This window comes from Patella vulgata, chromosome 5, assembly GCF_932274485.2.
Source record: "Patella vulgata chromosome 5, xgPatVulg1.2, whole genome shotgun sequence".
In the NCBI taxonomy this organism is placed as follows: Eukaryota; Metazoa; Mollusca; class Gastropoda; family Patellidae; genus Patella; species Patella vulgata.
In genome coordinates this window covers 54,063,273-54,082,933 of record NC_065883.2, presented here as the reverse complement: position 1 = coordinate 54,082,933, position 19,661 = coordinate 54,063,273, and the positions used below count along the sequence as shown (strand labels likewise).

Sequence of the window (19,661 nt, the reverse complement as noted above, 5' to 3'; positions counted from 1 at the left end):
AACCATTCGGCCACCCAATCCCCACTAACTATGGAAGTGGAACACATCGAGAAGATAGAGTTTGGCAAATTCTTTACGATGTCCTTCAACACACGAAAATTGTCTTCGTACCATTACGTGTGCTGAATCGTTGATGGATCGCGCGCCTTTGGTGCAAATTGTATCACAAAAAGTAGATCACACTTCTTAAAGTTAACTACAATGCATCATTTTCATCTCGCCCGCTTTTACGAATATTTTGAAAGCAGATTGATTAAGCATTGCCGGTGTCGCGGCTTGGTTCCACAGACACCGAATTTTGGGTGGAGCTGGGGTCTAAACCAGTATATATCAATGCCGGAGGTCTCCAACGTGAAAGTAATGGGGCCCTTAATCGAGTCAAGAGGGATCCCGCGTTAATGTAATTGGGCCCATACTACTCGTAGGGTCCAACTACGTGAAAGTAATGGGGCCCTTAATCAAGTCAAGAGGGGCCCCGCGTTATTGGGCTTAGAGTATTCGTATGCTATGCGTAGGGACCCACTCGTCGATCTATGAGGGCCCTTTGTCAATGCTAGAGGGCCTCCGTGTGAATGTAATTGGGCCCACACTACTCATAGGGACCCTTAATCAAAGTTAGCAGGCGTTTTACCGACTTACATCGTCTTGTAACCAATTTTTCGTGTTTGATGCCAAGCTTTTTGTACGAAAACAACGAAACGAAGAACAGACATTTTACCCAATTTTACGCGGGCGACGTTGAGATAGATCTATTATATGATAAGTACTCATATATAAGTACTATAATGAATTGTGCTCAGAAAAGGCTCTATCCAGCTCGATGGGGTTTACCCGAATTATGAACCGAGTGTCTTAACTTTATATAGAATATTCATGACCATTCCAGGGAGCTCGGACCATGCCGAGCGGACCTTGAGCAGGTTAATACTGATCAAGAACTATTTGAGAACCACGATGGGTAAAGAGCGTCTGAATGGACATGCGATGTTATATTGAACGTGAATTGACTCAGACAATTGCGTTCGGTAACATAATTGATAAGTTTGTCAAATAAAACAACGCAAATTGGATTTGTAGAAGCAAATTGAAAATTTTTCTAGGGGTTGAACTTTAGATTACAAGTGAGACGATGACTGTAGGGTTTGGGTGGAAGGTGGGCCCCAACGGGATGAAATTGCTCCCCCATGCTCGCAAAGCCAGTTGCGCCACTGGTTACAGATCTTTATATCAATAGAAGTTACAATAAAGATAAGAAACAAGCTTCCCATAGACAAGATAAGAAACAAGCTTTAAATAAATGCGTTTATAAAACAAATTCGATATGAATTTCCGGTAAACAACAAGGATCATTTCAAACATGGCAAAATAACAGATTTCGACTTACCATACAGGGGAAACAACTCCGAACTGTGCGCGATTTGCATGACAATTATTGGCCTATAACTAGCTTTAAAATACAGATGTGACGTCATCCTTTGATGTTGGCGTACCATTATTTCAGACAGGCAATTGTCAAGCGCACATTATTTATACTAGTTGAAATATTGGACCCGCGTGACGTATTTCATTGAAATGCACGTGCTGGATAGTGTCTGTATTTTAAGTTGTTTAATGGTCTCGCGCAAGACATAGCGTAATATATAGATATAACCCTCGTGCCAAACGGACCTGTACCATATTAATATATTACTTAATGTCTCGCACTCGACCATTAAACTACACATATTACTTTTTAAAACATTCTTGCGATCTTAACCTCTATATACCATAACTGTTAACCACAATCACCTGACAGAAAGGGGGTTTACCATGTCAGAATATTTTATCAATACAATTTATGTATTTACTCTCAGATCCTCCTACCTCAAAATCATGACTATTTACCCAAACCTGACAAAAATGCAATTTCAGACACCCCCCCCCCCTCCTCGATTCCAGACATGCAAAAAGCATAGAAAATGGAAAACAAGTAATTGCTTTAAATTGTCTGTGTTAATTATTTCACGATTATCTGGATATTTGACATTTTTTAAAACATTACTTTTGGGTTATAACCTCTTTATTAGTAAAAAGATGAAAATGTCACAATTGTTTGACAGAAAGGGTGAATCTGCGCGAAATCTCATAAAATATTTTTCAATTCCCAAATGGATAGTTGCTTTCCTTCTGATCCTTCCGCTTCATTTTACGATACACCAAAATTTTAGCCATTTCCATCAATTTCAGACCCGGCAAATAAACTGCAGAACGCCATGCTGGCAAACGCAAAATATCGATACGGTTCATCTTCCTACAAACACAATGCTTCACACCAAATTTAAAAAAACAAAATATCGCTTATAAATTGCAACCTCTGTGGCGTTAACGCGCGGATATTTAACGGACCTTTTTTGTTATTTCCAATTCGCAGGGCAGGTTTAATGGAACTAACATATGGTTCCATTTTATTTCGCTTGGTCGAAGGAGTCTTCAGCACTGGGAAAAAACGGGAGTACCCGAAGAAAATGCCACGATGTTAGTCAGGCGACCCTACTCCGTGTCAGATACATCTAAACTACGCCATTTGAGTATGTAGTATATAAACCACGGGGTTGGACAAGCGCCATTTTGGATTTAAAGAAATAAGAAATGGGGTTAGGAAGACCACTTTTGAAATTCCGATTAAAACAAATCGAAAATTTGACCGCCCCCACCCCCTACCCTAATACACCTATGAAATTTTGTAAACGCTGTGGGGGTCAGGTTGCCATGGAAAAACGCGAGAGAGAGAGAGAGAGAGAGGGAGAGAGAGAGGCGTTTCGATGGGAATAACTATACTAGAAAATATCATGCGATTGTGACTGTTTACAATATAAAAAAAACTTGGTAGTCGGAAGTCACTATTGGGCTTCGGCAGATAACGAAGTCGTCTACACTTTTTTTTATTTGTTTCAAAGGTACAATTCTATGCAATTCAATTACTGCTTATTACTGAGCGACGTTTCGGTAAAAGTCAATTCGCAGTCACATTGATCAACATGGGTGTAATTTTATGAAAATCATCTAATACTACTTCCCATCTGTAGAACTGGCAGGTTGGTTCCGCATATACTACATAACGCTGTATGGCCTGTTGACAATCGCATACAGCTTTAACTTAGTGAACGATAGGTGGCCATTTACTACTAAACCTACACAACGGAAACCCTTACAGGGATTACAAAGGGGGAAAACGTGGCTTAGTATTAAACTCGGTAATTGGGTATCCATAAAATTGTACCATGTGTGAATATGTTCAGTTACTTAATGCCAATCAAAGAAGATATACGTCATCAATATGGAGATGTGGCTACTAGACTAATGAACCAGATTGTGAAATCAGAGGGCAATTATATTAGATTTTGCAAGAATTTGACATTTTTAATGCGATGCAAAGATAGTGCTATTATTCGCAATGGATTACTGCCCAAAACACTAGTCCAGTCTGTGTTATTATGCCATCTGCTTTGCGATTGTATTTTGTTAAAGATGAAATTTAAGCGCTAAATCTGCCTATTGTAGGTTTTTATTTCGGCTTCAAATGTTATGTAGACCGTTATTCACATGACACGCCGATAATCAACTCTTTAGGCCATCGGATGTCGGAGATTTGAACAGATTGAAATACGATAGCCATTTAATGATTTGATTTAAAAATGGACAAGCGAGGCAGAGTCTCGATCAACAAGTAATGTTGCTACGATAATAAACAATCCATGCCACGTCTTGTCAAAACTTCAAACAGTGATAACTTCGTCCAGAGTAAAGTATTTTAATTAAATTTTCAATATTTTGATTTTGAATTATCTATTTTGGAACTATTATACCAAGAAAGGTAAACTCTTTATCTAAATCTTACATAATGCATCTTAAATAAATATTTACATAATATACCTTTTGAAGTATATAATCTACTACCACCTGCTAAGTATTCCGTCGCCTGTTCGGTTTCTCATCCCGTTCAGCAACACCCTCAAGTTACGAACCTGAGTCAATCGTGTCAATTCGGACTCTTGTACTCAACCCAAATTTCGTCCCACTTTGCTCTCCTTTCGATACGGTATTTAACCTCTAAAGCATCCACAAGATTTTTCAAGGTGACCAAGGGCCATAGCTCAAACAGTATTTATCGGAAATTGTTGACAACCAATAGGTTTGTTCGACTCATAGCCTTAACCACTGTGTAACATGGCCCTATTTAGCTTCCGTACTTTAATATGTATCCAATTTCTTTTAAAATTCTATAAGTTTATTTGGTGTGGTTAAAATAAAGAGTTGACGTTAAAAGCAATGGCGACGGGCAGACTAAATAACCTCATCATAAATATTATTTAAATTTTTTCAAACGGTATGACATTAGAGTTGGTGAAACGTAACACAATATTATCTTTTTATGTTGATAAATTATACAAAGAATGTATTAATGTAAGACTTTTTCTAAATAGTTCCGTTCCGCATTTTAGTAACACCCTTCAAACAGGAAGTACGTCGTCTTCTTTCAATACCCTTATACACCGCGCTAATAGTAATAGTTAAAAACACATTACGTGGCCTTACCAAGAAAAGGGATAATGTTTAAAATGAAGTGACCTACTTAAACTGGTAAAGATGGCTTTACCAAGAAAAGAGATAATGTTTAAAATGAAGTGATCTACTTAAACTGGTAGAGATGAGATAACTTCTATTGCATAAAGTTTATGTTGTATTTTTGATAACTACATGACTGTATACAACTGTATCTTCGGGACATAAGTGAACTTTTTACTTTGTAGGTAAAGGTTATTTATATGATATTATTTAAATTGATTATTTACATGTAGCTCGTACCTTCAGCCCTATGAATACACATGTGTATTAACATAAATTATTAATAATTATATAATAAGTTTGGTTGCAGTAAATTATCCAGTAGTGTTGAAAGCGTGGGGGTTATGATCATGGCAATCAAGTATTATTGCAACACAGCTGTGAGGGAACTTTGCTTAAAAGGCCTAATGCTTGTCTCGATTGGGGAATATTAACGTCACGACTCGTCGAATTAACCTTTTATAATAAAACTAATTTAAGTGTGTTGTGAAATATTTGCAATACGGCCTTAAGGAGTTTATTATTTTGTCCCAATTACAATCAATTAACCGTAGTTTGGAGTCATCTTATTCAAACGTATCTTAGAGCAGTAGGAGTGGCTGGTGTATAATTATCCCGATTTCATTTTGACTCACCAATTCATATCGATATATATAATTATATAAACTTGTTGCATTATATAGATCATGTCATAGCGATACACGCTGATTTAAACAATGACATAAGTAATATAAATAACGATAAGCTATAAACGACCCCTTTTTATTATATCATGCCCAAGTGCGATCGTAATAGTTATGAATAGAGTGAAAACTTTTTTTTTTGTCTATTTAGACCTTGAATACGTATATTATATTATTTATTATATTATTTAAGCATGGCCAACGGGCTAATAGCTCAATACTGGTGTCACTATTTGTTTTCTTAAACAATAAAAAAGACACGTAATGATGCATAAATTTGACATGATTGTTAGTGTATAAAATACAATATTCGCAATATGTGCAGTTATTATATTGTGTAACAAATTTGAATCGGATGAATATGATTGCTAGACCTCTTTTATTTAGGTCAAAATTAACATCTCCATTTTCACTGGATCTTTTGTTTTGTCCAAGCCAGAATTAACCGACACAATAATCAAATCTCTTGAAACAGTAGTCAGGGCACAGTATTAATATTCGAAATACATCAGATGAATTAATGTTCTTATTATGGGTTATATATTTTACATTGTAGATTCAAAAATGGCAAACAGAAATATTCCAAATTTAGAAGAAGTCAATTTGGATAACTTTGACGATAATCTATCCCCAGCACGGAAACAGGAATCGGTTGGCAGACAATTCTCTGAAGTGTCATCATTAGAATACGATTTCAGAAGGGCCAATCTTGCTGAATTTAGTGATGAAAGTGATTTTCCCCTCGGTATATTTATACATGAATCTTCTCCAGAGATTCGTAGTGTTGCTGCATCTGATCACTCAAAAGCATCAGGTAGTCAATACTACAATTATTTGTAAATGTGCCCGTACATTGTTATGAGAGTATAAAACATGTCAACTAGCACTATATTTTTTGATAAATGTTGGATGTAAAACTCCCCAGACCCTTCACACCAATAGTGGTTGTATCATTGTTTAACATAACGTTTCTATTTTGGAGGGATGTTCAGGTCACGGGGCTTGTAACATGTCAAAATTTTTAAAGAAATGACATTAAACTCCCCGATTTAAAATTACCGATGACACGTAACATGCCACACTGATCAGCAGTAAATATTCGTTAGGCCTCTACAATCACTAATAAGGATGACATTACAGGTCTTTCTTTAGAAATTAAACTATTAATTAGACATTTCTTAACAAAACAAGGCCATAATCAACTGTCACTGGTATCGGATACTCGAGATTTTAACTAGATTAGAACGGTTCGCCATATAAAAATTTAATTTAAAAATGGGAAAGCGAGGCTAAGTCTCGAAAATACCAGTGCTCTTGTTAATAGAATGCACACATCTTGTCAAAACTACAAACAACGATAACTTGGGTCAGAATAATGTAATTAAAATGAAATTTGCAATATTTTCATTTTGCATTATCTATTTTCGAACTATTATAGTAAGAATGGTCAGCTCTTTATCTAAATCTTAACTAATGTATCTTTAATGAGCAAAAAATATTAACTTTTTATTTCAGCTTCTGTTGCAATTCGACAAAGTTCATTTAGGGAAACCGATTCACACGGAACCCCCTTTTCCTGTAGTTTTGGGTCGAGTCCTGAAAAGAAGATATCCCACAGTTCTGCAGGTTTGTAAACCATTAGTTGAATAACCTATATATGGACATGTCCGTAGACATCTGAAATCATTAATAAAATGGCAGTTAAATGAAATAAGCTATGAACAGTGGCAATTCGAAACCCATTATGTAATATTATGGATTTTGTAATGAATACTTCACCAAAATCAGTGTATTAGCTCATACGGACAATATACAATAATGTATTTTATTTAGTAAGAATTATTAGATTTTCTTTATGTAGAATGAAAGTGTAAGGGCATGAAAATACTTGAAATGAATTATACTTGACATTTAATCAAATAACTGAATTTTTAAACATTTTACCTGAATATTTGATAATGGAAATTTGTTATAATAATTTCAGTGAGTTATAGAGTAACTGTGTTTAATTTGAGATGTAAAGCAGGAATGATTGTAAAAGGTAAAGTCCACACGCTGGATGTACAGCATCATCTGATTAAGCAGAGGATTGCAAGCAGTTACAATGCCCCAGAACAAAGTTTGATTTTAAAAACATTAGGTGGGGATGAGCGGGATTTAACAGAAGACATTCTGGTTTCGATATTAGACGAATTATGTCAAGATTTTATCGCATTATATATATGTTACGAAGACCATGACACCAATCAACGTTTTTACACGTGTATTAACATTTCCTGTGGGGCAACAACACAAGATCTTATCAACGCATACATAGAGGCCTGGCCACATCATAATATAGCACCCAAATCATTCTGGCCATTCCATAAACGACGAAAACTTATTTCCTCTGCTCTCTTGTGCGAGCAAAAGGTTGAAGCTGGTAGTTTAATTTTACTCCAGATAACTGAACCGAAAATTATTAAGTGCCTTTACCGTGCATCATTTACCTCTGAACACTTATACATCATTAACTGTTTAACGACCGATTCTGTTGACGAGCTCAAAGGCAAGATCCGTAAAACCATCATTGATTCATCAAAAGATAAACAATTGGTGAAGCTTATAGCTTCATCTTATATGTGGTTAACACTTGGGATTCATATATATCAAGATGACGAGTGCATTCAATCACCAGTATTAAATGATACAGCTAGCAGCGTATGGTCTCATCTTGGAACCTACTACGATGTTGTAGCCCATTTTCAACCTCAAGATGCTATCCCCATAAATGTGAAATATACTGACATTGAAGGACATTCATCCTGCGATAAAATTGTAATTAAAAAATGTATAGCATCGGTAGATTTCCGACAACAAATATCCAGTTTATTACATTGTGCTCCCAACGCCCTGAAAATAACTGTAAATAAGAAAAGGTTACCAGAACGTCGAAGTCTCCAATCTTGTTGTGAGTTGAGGGCTGACTGCACCATAGAGGCAGTTAGCCGACATCCTATCATTGTTAATGTAAAGTTTGGAAAAGAGACACACCAAATATCGATTTTCAAGTTAGACACAGTGCTGATGCTGAAACAAAAATTGGCTACCCAAATTGGTAAAAGAAATATGCAAATTAAATTAAGTTCTGGTGGAAAAGAGTTAGATGATTATCAGCTTATCGAACAGGCTCATATCAAAGATGACTCCGAGGTCTTAGCAGATATTTACGAAGATCGAATCATCATAAACATGCGAAAGCGGGGCTCTAAAACTCACTATTTCGTCCTAGATGACATTAAAAATGTTCGCGTTCGCGATTTGAAATTATTTTATAAGAATGTTGTAAATCTTAGCCCTAGAGTTGATATCGAATTCTATAGCACCACCTTACCCAAAATATATGATGACAATGATTGTCTTTGTGACATTGAAAATATGAGCAGTGAACAAATCAACATCCTATATGCCCTTGAGAAACATGTTGATTCCAGAGCAACGTCTTCAAAAAGAATATATCGGTGTCGCGAGTCGGGCGATGTGGAAATTAAGAGAGGTGTAGTTGTCCACAATAAGATTTATTACGGTAAGTTATAATTTATAAACTCTAGGCTGATAACGGCATGAGCTGTTTCAGCAAAATTAAATGTAAGACCATGTTCAAAATAAACGCCGTATTTTTATTACGTAATAGCGAATATCACAAACATGCAAATGTCTCTTAAAGATTGCTTCAATCTTTTCTATGCATGACACATGAATAACTTCTACATTCACAACAAAATTAGTTATAAATTTATACCCATTAAATTATCTTATCAAATAATAAATTGACTTAAAGATACATTATTCAAACGCTAAATCTGCCTATCGTGGGCCTGTCTTCAAGCCTTATATGTTATATACATTATTAATTAGACATGTATTAACATGACAAGACCATAATCGACTATCTAGACTACCAGATGGCTTGGATTTTCTTATGTAGATTAGAACGGTTCGGCCATATAATTATTTAATCTAAAAATGGAGAAGCAAGGCTAAGTCTCGAATATACCAGTACCGTGGTTACGGTAATAAACAATAAATGCACACCTCTTGTCAAAACTACAAATTGTGATAACTTGGTTTCGAATAAAGTACATTCATTTTGCGTTATCTATTTTTAAACTATTATAACCAGAACGACCAGCTCTTTATCTAAATCTTACATAATGTATCTTTAACCTTTACGATAATGAATATACATTGCGCTCCTGGTCATTATCAATAAATTTATCCTTATTTAACCATCTTAGCTCCAGATAACGACAACGAAAATGACGATGAAAACCCAGAAGAAGACTGTCCAGATGACATGGGATCTCTTCTTCATCGGCTATGTTACAATGGTATTCGACAGGCGTACCAACACGAAATTGACACCATGTTAAACAGAATCAGCGAGGATATTAGTGTGGAAATATCTTGCCCATTTCCAAGTACCAGTCAAGCCTTAGTTCCATATACATTCCAGGAGCATGGTGATGCTACTGAACCATGTGTTACTAGAAGTGATCCTAGACCACACCCATGGTGTAAGTATCACTATGTATAAAGGTGATATAGAGAATCTCCTACGAGTCTTTTTTATATCATAAAATATCAACACAAGTCGATAAAGTTAATTTCTTTTTTTTTTACTTTATCGACTTGTGTTGATATTATTTATGATATCAAAAAGACGAGTAGGAGATTTTATTTATCACCCAACCGTTTCTTACATGCACAAATAAATAAATATAATTCTTTGCTATAGATTTCACTTTTACTGAACCTGATTACATTACGGTGTAGTGATACATCATTTTTTGACAGCAATTCAACCATTGCAAAGTTCTTTATATTGACCCATGGTTTCCCCCAAGGTCAATTAAATAAAAAAAAACAGTTACTTTTAATAAAAACTGAACTGTTCTTTGAAAATAAAATGAAATAGTTCCTTTTTAAGTGAGACATTTAACTTCACTGCCTCTTTCTCAATTTCCTTCTGAAGTAACAAAATTATATTAAGTTTCTCACTATTCGCGCTAAATTACTTTTAAGTTTAACCAGTTATTCAAACTAGAACTCATTGCGGACTCCTCATTTGCTCAAACGTCACCCATAAAATCTTAAATACCATTTTCCATTTCAGTCAACACTTTATTCAGTATACTGCGACTTTCCGCTAAACCCCCGCCCCCAAACAATATTCCCTATGGATGTTTTCACGTTCTCTTTTACTCTCTCTAATCTTAACATGGTCTTCTCTATCCTCTTACTGATTCTCTCACTAACGTTTTTACTTAATCATATCCTCTATTTAGTCTTTGGCATTTAGTCTCCTTGAAATTCCTTTTATTAAAATATTTTCTCAATATATACAAACTCGTAGTCTAAAATATCTCAAATAACATTTCACAATTAACTACCCGTCTGAAGTCGTGAATAAAATATATCATAACTAAAGCATAATGTGTCATTTAATTGACCACATACTTTTACAGTCAATCTAAAACATGTGTCATTTAATTGGCCACATGTATAACAATATACTTCCACATGCTACCTAAATGTGTTAAATAAATGACCTAAAATTGTGTCATATAACTAGTCAAAGGGGGACAATCCAGAGAGTCAACAGTGAAAAATAACCTAAACTTCAACGTGTTATAAAAAAAAAAACATTCCAAGAAAATATAACGTCTTTAAAACAGTTTAGTTGATTTACCTATATTTTTAGGCCATGGGATATTGAACTGTCACGAATCCTTAGCATTCTGTTTAAAAAAAACTGACAAACATGGATGACATTTTTCTTTAAATATCTTCTTTTTGGAAAAATCTATACGAAATTATTAAATGTATTTTTTTATTATTTTCTATTATAGTGGTAACCGACGAAGATCTCGACCGATTGGTTAAGCAGCTACCAGGGAATGAGTGGCAACCTTTCATGCGCGAACTCGTCCCACATGAAATTATAACAAAATACAGTAATAGTAATACTATCAGTGAACAAATGTTTAATTGTCTTAAAGTTTGGAAAAATCGAGAGGGTGTTAAGGCAAAAAAATCTACTCTCCAAACAGCGTTGATTAAACATGATTTGAGACTAACATCTGACACAGTGTTCGGGGAGTTGGACAACGGGAATATGAATGTTTAAAGAAATTAATTAAGACGTTTTCATTGGAGAAAAATCACAATAGCCACGCGAAGTGTCTCAAATCAATCACAATTTCGAAACTGAAGTAATGTGTTTGTTTTTGTTTCTATATAATTAAAAAGTGAAAATCGGACCAAGAAATTGCTAGCTAATGCCAAGAACAGTTTGCTTTAATGTTCCGGGATAACCATCGCCTGTATAAATAGTCAACCAATCCAGTGGTGTTTACTCAAAATTATAACGACGATAGGGTCGATATGTAATTCTAACCAGTTCGTACCCAAGGACGTACCAGTTCGTCCAATTCTTTTTATAAGGCACAATGTCAACATCGACAACATTTTATTTGATACAAGAAGTTTTAAATCAGTAAATTTCTAGAATGCAAGGACAAAATATATTGCTTAAATATCCATAGGCACTGAGTGATTAATTTATTCCTACATCCTAAGAATGCCCCCCCCCCCCCCCAAAAAAAAAAAAAATCAAAACAAATCATCATTTTCAGACCATTTTTCAATTAATGAAATTAAAAGGTAGTAGATATGGTAAGTGAGTATATATTCTGAAAGTTTGCTGTAAATCCATCTAGAGGTTTATGGTATAGGGACTTGGTGCTGCAAGGTACCTAAATAGTTCAATTTAGGTACGTAACCTTGTTTTAACTATATTTCATCCATTGCGGGTAGATGAAATTTTTTGAAATGATGACTGAAAAGGCAATGATCTATAGTATTAAGATCAAGAAAAAAAATGGGTGACACTCCACGCGTTTAGTAGCAGTAAATAATCTAAAGGTGTAACTGGGCACTGGTAACCAAAATCAACGTGGGTTCCAGTTCCATTCAGAACAAGCCGTAATAGTACTATATGTTTTCATGCAAAATCTAGAGCAACAGCCACATCAGTAAGACCAAACCACCGAAGAACTATAGAGAAACTGCTGTGCATCGCTAATGTAAAGTAAATTGGGACGTAATAGTGTGAAGCCGATATTGATACTGATATAGGAATCAGAATGGCGGCAATGAAAGTATTTAACCAATATCCTTGACGTTTACATCGATAAAGAAGATCCCTCCCCGATTCATACCAAGAGGCATCTCTCATAAAAGTTTCTGATACTCACTCCTTATGTAATTCATCTTTAAGGATGAGCAGGGGGCCACATCTAAGACTTTTTTTCTTATATCCACCACTATGCTAGTAGCACTAAATTATAGTTTTGAAAATCATCCGATATCAATGGACGTCCAACAACTGTCCAATGACTGAACAGTTGATACAAGAAAGTTTTCTGGGATATGATGACCCTGATCACATACGGTATAAGAGACTAGAATTAAGAAATAAATAAATATAAACGCATTATATACTTTCATCAAATAAGTATTTCAAATTCAAAAATATCGCTGTACTTTACTATCTACTATCTATCTAATCATATTTAATAATATCTATGTATCTGTCTGTCTGTCTAATAAGTATCTGATCATCATAACTGAGCTCACAATTACACCGTTAAAATTTTTAAACGATGAAGTTTGAAAAGCTTAATTTACTGTAAATGCCAAAAGAGCTGTCCTTGTTAAATACAATTAATCTCTCTAGACTATTTGTCAACATTTTATTAATTCGGCAATATAATCTCATGATCGAGTAGAAGGATGATGAATTGTAAATCGTAAATGGTAAAAACTAAATAGTGTATTTTATACTAGCATAGTAGTCATATGTATTGAAGTAGTACTAGTAGACAAGATCATTCATAATAAATAATAATGAAACATAAAATATCAATAGCCAATTTATGGGATATATTTGACCTTAGGACAAAACATTTAAAAAAATGACGGGGTTTTTTTGTTATGTTTTTCTTTTACTCGAAAATGACCATAGCTGGTTCTCTTTAGTGGCTCCTCATATTTCATGTGGGGTATACGGGGAGCCCATGACCAAATCTGTAAAGTTTAGTCAAAATCGCCCGACGCCGCTTAAATTGTGTCTTTTTTTTTAAAACTATTTAATTTTTTTTTATTTTGAATGGTCCTTTCGCGAACTCATTCTTAATACATTAGTTTATTTATATTGAATGAAGTGCAGATTTGTCTTGTAAGGACATACTTTGAATCAACTGTACATTAACCATTTAGTTAAAAATGTCTTTGTTTTCACACGATTTCAATAGATATACTCTTCAAAAAACAGAAGGGGATATTGAAATGCAAATACCTATGCAGGTTGTGATATGATAAATAGTCATGGACACTTGACATGCTTTGAGAGTATGTTCACAGCCGAAGAACTTATCGCCCCAACAGAACCACTGAGCTGCACATGCGGCACGCAGTAGCGCCAAACAAGTGAGAGGGGTTCATTGTCAAATTTGACACTTCAAGGAAGGGTTGATGAAAACTGCCGCGTGCTGGTTTATCTATCCATGTTTGCTTTCCTATCGGTTCTTGCATAAAATTTACTGTTTAGCGTATCTTTGCTTTAGTGCGTTACGTTTAATTTGATCGGGAGACGGGTTCGTCGAGGTCAGCGTCAACCGACAACACTGCAAGAATTGGCCGTGGCACTGCAAGAGGAGTGGGTCAGATAGCCCCAAATCGTGATTGGACGGTTGATTAGGAGCATGTGCCACGACGAATTGCCAAATGTCTGAGGATTGGTGGAGCAATTACTCATTATTAAGACAAAAATCAAAAACGTCCATTTTCACTTTTGTCGGTGTATCTCTTTGCGGTAAAATGGGGCCGTCAGATAAGCCACCCATATGAACTGTTTATGTTCATGTGTAGGCAATTGGCTTGTTATTAACATACACTGGTTACCTCTAATAAAAACAACAGTGCATTTCCGCAGTTTTGTATTGTTTCTGAATATCCCCTACTTTTTTTGAAGAGTATATATCAAATGAAATCATTTGATTAGCAATTATGAAATGGAACCCCAGTCCCCTTTTACGTTTTAACAGGCCAACAAATATACGATATTACTACCGTACTATAAAAATGAATTTAAAAAGCAAAAACATAGTTCACAAAGTAAAGAAGGCCTAATCGGCGATAATGTAGCATCAATTCTAGACAAATGAGAAAAATTAAGCTTGCAAAAGTTTGCATATGCAGGATAATGTGGCCTTAAACAGAAATGCTTCAGTGTTGTATGTTTGACTCAAAAACCATATTTGATGAAATAACATTATGGGCTAAAATATAACCGCAAATTCCAATGCTGATAATTAAGAATGAGTTCGCGAGAGAACCATACAAAATTTTAAAAAAAGACACAAGCGGTGTCGGGCGATTTTGACCAAACTTTGCAGATTTGGTCATTGGGTACCCCGTATACCTCGCATGAAATATGAAGGTCACCAACCTTGTAGTTACGGAGAATCAGCTATGGCCATTTTAGAGTAAAAAATCTCTAAATTTGAATATTTCCCATAAATTGCTTATTGATTTTTTTATTTTTTTAAAAGAACAGCTCCTTTGGCATTTACGGTAATATCAGCTTTTCAGACTTCATCGTTTCAAATTTTTGATGGTGTAATATTGTGAGCTCTGTTTTCATGATCAGATACTTATTAGGTAGATAGAGATACATGACTAAATAGATAGTAGATCGTAAAGTACAGCGGTTTTTTTATAATTTGAAATACTTATTGGTAATTATTTGTAGTTTTGATGATGGAATATTTTTAAACATGAATTATTTATCTCGTAAACCGTGTGTGATCGGGGGCATTTCTCAGAAAACTTTCTGATATCACCTGTTCAATCATTGGACAATGGACGTCCATTAATATCAGAACATTTTCAAAAATGCAATTTAATGCTATATTAGCATAGGAATGAATATCAGAAAAAAAAGGATTCTGATGTTTGACCCTGCTCATCCGCAGAGATGAACAACATAGGGGTAGTTATGAGAAACTTTTCAAAGAACTACCTTCTGTTGTGATTCATGGAGGGGTCTTCTTTATTGCGGCCATTCAGATTCCTATATCAGTATCAATATGGGCTTCACCTCATTAAACCCCTATTTACTTCACGTTAGCGATCAACAGTAGTTTTTCTAGCTTGGTCTTGTTGGCGTGGTTATTGCTCTAGAATTTGCATGAAAAAAGTATCCATTGTGGATGGGGGTTGGGGTATATGGTTCTATATGAGCCCCCAAAAAGCAATATTTATATGTGTGCGGGGAGGGGGTGGGGGTCAGGGTGGCAGACCCCCCCCCCCCCAGTGCCACCGAGTAATGTTGGGGCTGCGTGGAACATGCTAGAGTCGATTTATAGCATATCTGACCCAAGGTATATGTTGGACACTGGTTGAGCACTATGGTTATGATTATAATGTTGAAAACCGCATTGAAACCGCGTGAATTTTTGCCATTTGCGTGGGGGCATAAAAACTAAAGCGGACGGAAAAACTTAAAACCATGACGCAAAGCTCGTCATTGCGTCCTGTCACATAGCCCATGCCTATACCAAGAACCTCTCTATGAACGCCCATCAAACTTTCAGAATATATACTCACTAACCATATCTACTACCCTATAAAGTTTCATTAATATACTCTCCGTACTTGTCGTAGCAATGCTATTAATAGGGGTTTTAAAATCATTGTCAACAAATCCTGCAGAGCAACTAGCTTTAAAACTACATAATTTTTATATGATATATGAACTGAAAAAGAGCTCAAAATCTTAACCAAAGATAAAACCTAATTTTAGTAGATAATTCTATTTGGTTTGGCTAAGCACTAAAATCAATCTAATATTATCCAATCAAATACTAAAATTTGGATTTTATCTTAGTCAAAATTTCGTGAAACAGGCCCATGGAAAACTCATCCGAACTCACTGTGCGAAAACTATTCTGTATATATGTAAATGGTGCCGGGGGGGGGGGGGCAATTCCACGATTTGCGACTGTCAAAATGTTCCCAGGATCAAATAAACATTTCCACCCAGTTTTTAAAACTATTTCAGATTATTATGTTGTCACCCTGTACATCGACCAGTCTTTGATTCTTTTGAAAGCAGCGTGGTCATGGGAGGACGAACCCTATCGATATTCGACGTTCTGCAACCTTTCGAACTAGAATTCTGTCCCTTTTTTTAAAACCCTTGTGAACGCGATAGAGGCTACAATTTTCGACGGATTCTTTTCAAATTTGGTGTGAAGCATTTGGGTCATGAGAGAATGAGACCTATCTATATGCTATAGTTTTTTAACAGATTTCTTTCAAATTTGGTTAAAATTGTTGGAATCATGTGAGAATGAGCTTAAGCCTATTGATATTCATTTTTCTCCGACATTCCGTTCCGGAGTTATCCCACTTTAGGCCAAAAACAGGTTTTTTTTTTCAAATTTGGTTTGAAGCAATGTCATGAAATTTGCTCAACATCAAAGTTTTCCTTTCGGATAAGCTGCAGTTGAGACAGGGCTGCTTTGTGGGCTATCTTTACTTTGGTTACTTTAATTTTGTACATTGTAAATGTATACATCAGAGTCTAGCTCTCTATAATGTCCCTTACTGTAAACTATGGAAAGCTGTTGCGGTCAACTTCTCACTCGTTCACCCTCAAATTCAAAATCCTTGCCTTCTTGACTTCCCGCTCCCGAGGCCTCCATAGTATCACAGTAAACAAATAATTTTAAGAATTCGAGTTTTTGTAGGATTCAACAAGGTTGGGGGTGGTTGGTTTTTAAAAATTTGGAGGAACGATGGCTAAGTGAGTAAGACGCTGGGATTTTCGGTGTGGTTTCCCTTTGTCAGTGGTGCAAACTATTTCATTGCTCGAAAGTCGGCTATTTTGAAGATTGCCGCCATCTGGGATTTCGTAGCGCTGCTCTCCGGGCAAAATTTCCCTCATAGCACACTGCATGACGTATGCCCGACTTTATTAACCCAGACGGGACGTTAAACCCTATTTCATTTCATTTCATTTTTTCAAATGTAATAACAATAATTGCATAATATATGGAAAATACCCCATAGACATCAAGATCATCAAATTTGAGTCAATAGTTATGGACTTGGCGACCATTTTTGACATAATAGGCCAACATAATTTGTAATGATCTTAATGAGTTCTTTGTCCCCTAAAACCTAGGGATAGACCCCAAGATCATCAGATTTGAGTTCATAGTTACATAATTATGATCATTAAGACGTTTCGGTGGCCATCTTTTACGCCATCTTGAAAAGAAACCACTGTTCCAACGGGTCCTACTTTGGTAAACTTTTAGTATTTTATAAAGTACACTAAACCCTACCAAAATCAGTTGAAAAAACTTTTGTAGCAATTTTTGGGGGGTTAAATTGTATTTTGACCCGACTAGTTAGCTATTGGTAAATTTAATATGGGTTTTGTTATGGGCACATGGTGACTTTGAAAAATAATCCAGTAATTTTAGCACACAATAAGCATATGATAGAAATGGTGAATCCTGTTAACATAGTTCTAAAATTTAAAACCAGTGGAAACTAGGCAAGATAGGCCCACATTTTGCAAGAGATGGATAGAGAACAGGCTAAACAAAAAAGCGATTTTTCGCACAATCAGGGGCCATAATCCATGATTTTATGGTCTGAAATGCGCAAATATCGAACGGGACTGAGATATTTGGTATATAGATATATTTTAAGTTTCATAAAAAAAATTATGACTTCTAGAGGGTCCACAACCTTGGTTTTACATACATAAATCACACTATTTGGATACAAGGAGCTGCCATTTTGTCAGGTGCGATTTTCATGCAATTCGAACTCAACCGTCATTAGGGTGTAACGGTGATACATTTAAACCCTTTTTTTTTTAAAATCGGATAAAACTTGTGACCTCCAGAGGGCCCACACGCCAAAAGCATAATGTATCGTACAATCGGGGGCCATAATCCAGGAAGTTACGGTCCGATATGCGCAAATATCGAAAAGGAACCAAAATTTTGTCCGGCAGTTTGTGTCAGATTTTTACGAAATTCGATCGATGTGTAACGGTGATATATTTAAAAAAAAAACAATCATGGATCATAATCCAGGAAGTTACATTCGGATAAGGGCGATTATCGAAATGAACCAAAATCTTTGTGATACAAAAATAAATTTAAAGTTTCATTAAAATCAGATCAAAATTGTGGCCTATAGCGGGTCCACAATCTTGGTATACCCATCTACACTATTTGCGTACGAGCGGCGGCTATTTTGTCCGACAGTTTTGGTCCGATTTTCACGAAATTCAAACTCAACCATCATTTGGGTGTAACGGTGATATATTCCAACGGTTATTTAAATCGAATAAAAATTGTTACCGCGATTTTTCGTACAATCAAGGGTCATACTTCAGATATGCGCGAATATCGACAGGAAGAAGATCTTTGGGTTATATACGTGTACATGTATTTCAAGTATTATCAAACTCGGATCAAAATTGTGACCTCTAGAGGGTCCACAACCTTGATATACCATATTTTTACACTATACGCGTACGAGAGGCGGCCATTTTATCTAGCAGTTTTGGTCCGATTTTCCCGAAATACGCAAATATCAAAAGGAACAAAGATCTCTGGGCTATAAACATGCATTTCAAGTTTTATCAAAATCAGATGAAAATTGTGGCCTCTTAGAGTGTCCACAAGCTAAAAACGTCATTTTTCGTACAATCAGAGGTCATAATCCATAAAGTTTCGATCCGATACATGCCAATATCGAAAGGGACAGAGATCTTTTAGAGATAACCCCATATTTCAAGTTTCGTCAAAATCGGATAAGAATTGTGACCTGTATAGTGGCCACAAACAAATTGTGGTCTGACAGACGGATCGGACCGAGAAAGAGAGAGAGGGAGAGAGGGTTGGGGGTCATTTTGGGAATGAAAATATAAAATATAATATATTGTCCACTCGACACAAACTAGGTCATTTCAGGTCTATATTTCAATAATTCGTTTGCGCGTATATAGAGAGGTTTTTTGCAGTTGAAGGAAACTGGAGACCGCGTCAATTCATTTAGGTGGCAATGACATCGACGCGACATCGTCACCCGTGGATATGTACCTTAGAATAATTAGAATAATTTGATCATTTTCAGCATGTTTTCATGATACAAGAATGGCTGCGCATACATTTTCAGTTCATATGACCTCATTTGACCTTTGACGACGGAATTTTTCGAAAAGTCCCAAAGGCGGAC

The 19,661-nt window shown here is 35.7% G+C and overlaps 1 protein-coding gene across 2 annotated transcripts; it reads left to right on the top strand.

The window, feature by feature from the left end:
* The first annotated feature begins 4,544 nt into the window (after window positions 1–4,544).
* Window positions 4,545–11,874, top strand: LOC126822649 (uncharacterized). 2 transcript variants are annotated; one of them, XM_050551630.2, is made up of 6 exons: window positions 4,545–4,786; window positions 5,845–6,102; window positions 6,804–6,914; window positions 7,273–8,853; window positions 9,566–9,844; window positions 11,180–11,874. In XM_050551630.2, exons 2-6 carry the CDS (start codon window positions 5,853–5,855, stop codon window positions 11,455–11,457), a joined length of 2,499 nt encoding a protein of 832 aa, XP_050407587.1. In that variant the 5' UTR covers window positions 4,545–4,786; window positions 5,845–5,852; the 3' UTR covers window positions 11,458–11,874. The 2 variants fall into 2 exon arrangements, with proteins under 2 accessions (XP_050407587.1, XP_050407586.1); XM_050551629.2 differs by having other exon boundaries at window positions 4,545–4,790.
* The last annotated feature ends 7,787 nt before the right edge of the window (window positions 11,875–19,661 follow it).

Bases quoted from the DNA above. Each gene is read 5' to 3' on its own strand.
- LOC126822649 (XM_050551630.2), top strand. From the start codon at position 5,853: ATGGCAAACAGAAATATTCCAAATTTAGAAGAAGTCAATTTGGATAAC. The intron at 6,103-6,803 runs GTAGTCAATACT...TTTTTATTTCAG, and splicing joins TGATCACTCAAAAGCATCAG to CTTCTGTTGCAATTCGACAA. The intron at 8,854-9,565 runs GTAAGTTATAAT...TAACCATCTTAG, and splicing joins CCACAATAAGATTTATTACG to CTCCAGATAACGACAACGAA.